Source organism: Engraulis encrasicolus, chromosome 3, assembly GCF_034702125.1.
Source record: "Engraulis encrasicolus isolate BLACKSEA-1 chromosome 3, IST_EnEncr_1.0, whole genome shotgun sequence".
In the NCBI taxonomy this organism is placed as follows: Eukaryota; Metazoa; Chordata; class Actinopteri; order Clupeiformes; family Engraulidae; genus Engraulis; species Engraulis encrasicolus.
The window spans coordinates 10305817-10307814 of record NC_085859.1 but is presented as its reverse complement, the minus strand read 5'-3'; the positions used below and the strand labels follow the sequence as shown (position 1 = coordinate 10307814).

At 44.1% G+C, this 1998-nt stretch overlaps 1 protein-coding gene across 1 annotated transcript in view; it reads right to left on the bottom strand.

Moving 5' to 3' along the window:
- Positions 1-1697, bottom strand: part of LOC134446537 (tripartite motif-containing protein 16-like) — a 34851-nt gene extending 33154 nt beyond the window's left edge. The window contains exons 1-3 of the mRNA XM_063195901.1: positions 1029-1697; positions 434-529; positions 1-20 (exon numbers count right to left, since the gene is read on the bottom strand). The exon at positions 1-20 is cut by the window's left edge and continues 214 nt beyond it. Of these exons, the coding sequence (XP_063051971.1) occupies positions 1-20; positions 434-529; positions 1029-1613 (701 nt within the window). The 5' untranslated portion in view covers positions 1614-1697. The remainder of the gene's footprint in view (positions 21-433; positions 530-1028) is intronic.
- Positions 1698-1998: the final 301 nt, after the last annotated feature.

Here is a 1998-nt window from a genome sequence, read left to right as displayed (position 1 = left end):
ACTGCTGTCTGTGCACCAGACTGATAGGACACACACACGCACGCACGCACGCACACAGACACACACAGTACAGGAAAAGAGCTCATCATATCTTACTATCTCTGTTGTAGATTGTCACACACACACACACATACAAATCCCACACACGCACGTTCACACATACCTGCGCACGCACACACACACACACACACACACACACACACACGTCACACACACACACACACACACACACACACACACACACACACACACACACACACACACACACACACACACACACACACACACACACACACACACACACACACACACAGTCAAGTTGTCGGGTTTTTGTTTTGTTTTTGTTTGTTTTTTCGGGTTGCTTGTTTCTGGCTTTTTAATTTGGTTGACCCCTGTGCAAAGGATTCTGTCTTCTCCTCTGGTCAGTTCTCACCTTGAGAGTCTCCACAGCCTTCCTCAGCTCCTGCAGCTCCTTCTCCTTCAACTGGATTATCTGATGGCATCTCCTCTGGCTCTGCCCCAACCCCTCCTGGAACATCAGGAATCACAGTACCAGAGTAGGAATTGTAAATTGATTTTAAATTGTCATACTATAGATTTCCAATAGGGGATATTGTTGAATTAGATAATATTTTTCTCTGTTACATTGTCATTAACAGAGGCAGTGATACAATACAACCTCAGCTCAGCTGTAAAAGACCACATAAGACAGGGCCTTTAGTAATGCACTACAACTTGGGTTGCCATTCTAGTAACAGCACATTTATAATGCCGTGTATTAGCGGGTTAAACATGAGCCAAACTGAAAAACTGACATGTAAAGATACGGTAACTTATGATGTAGTAGCCTAGCCGGCTTCACCATGAAGTTGGCCTGTCAATGTTTAACAGACTGTAGACATTGGACCTTTACTTGTTGCTGCTTCATTATCGCAAAGAAGCCAGCAAAAGTGGACATTTTATTCATTGGTTAGTGGCTAATAAAAACAGATGTCTCAGACCACTGAAAAGTATAATAGACTACTTACCTTTTTATGACTCCACTCTGCCTTCGCTGTGATTGTGTCGTGACCTTTATGATCGTCCATCGTACACAGATAGCAGATGTAACTCTGGTCGGTGCGACAGAATATTTCAAAAACCTTCTTATGACTGGGACAGATCCTCTCCTGTAGTTGGCCCGTGGCATCGGTAATGGTGTGGTTTCCATCTATAAGTTCATTGTGAGCTTTTAGGTGAGTGGCACAGTACGACTTCAGACACTCCAGACAGGACTTGACAGCTTTGAGTTTTCTACTGGTGCAGACGTCGCAGGCCACATCTCCAGGTCCAGCAGCACATTCAACAGGAGCTGCAGTTTGTATTCTGCTCTTCCTCATTTGATCCACGAGCTCAGCAATAATAACATTCTTGCTTAAATCGGGTCTTTGAGTGAACGTCTTTCTGCACTGGGGACAGCTGTAAATGCCCTTCACGTCTTCCTCATTCCAGCAGTCCTCAATACAGCCCAAACAGTAATTGTGTCCACAAGCAAGACCAACTGGATCTTTCAGAAGATCCAAACAAATAGGACACATGAAAATGGCCTGGTTACCTGCCATGGCTTCAGCCATTTTTCGAAGAAATTGGTAATAGGTAGGCTCACCACAGCTCCTTGAGAACAAGTCCACATTAGTTTCGATTTCTCATGTGGCGCTCCAAACTTCCTGGATGGGGTGGAGTTTATTTATGGAGTACTGCTGCCATCATGTGGTCATCTTTAGTAACAGCAAACGCATGACAGGCTGTATCCAGTCTGATAGTGATGGGCAGCTGTGGCCTAATTAGGGCGGTGGTTCGAGTCCCACTTAGTAAATGTGTGTCCCTACCTGAAGTACTCTGGAGAGATTGATGTATACAGTGCAATAACTGTATATCACTTTGGACACAAGCATCAGCGAAATGTAATGTAATGCAATATAATGTAATGATTCATGGCAAAGGCATTTTACAGTTTTG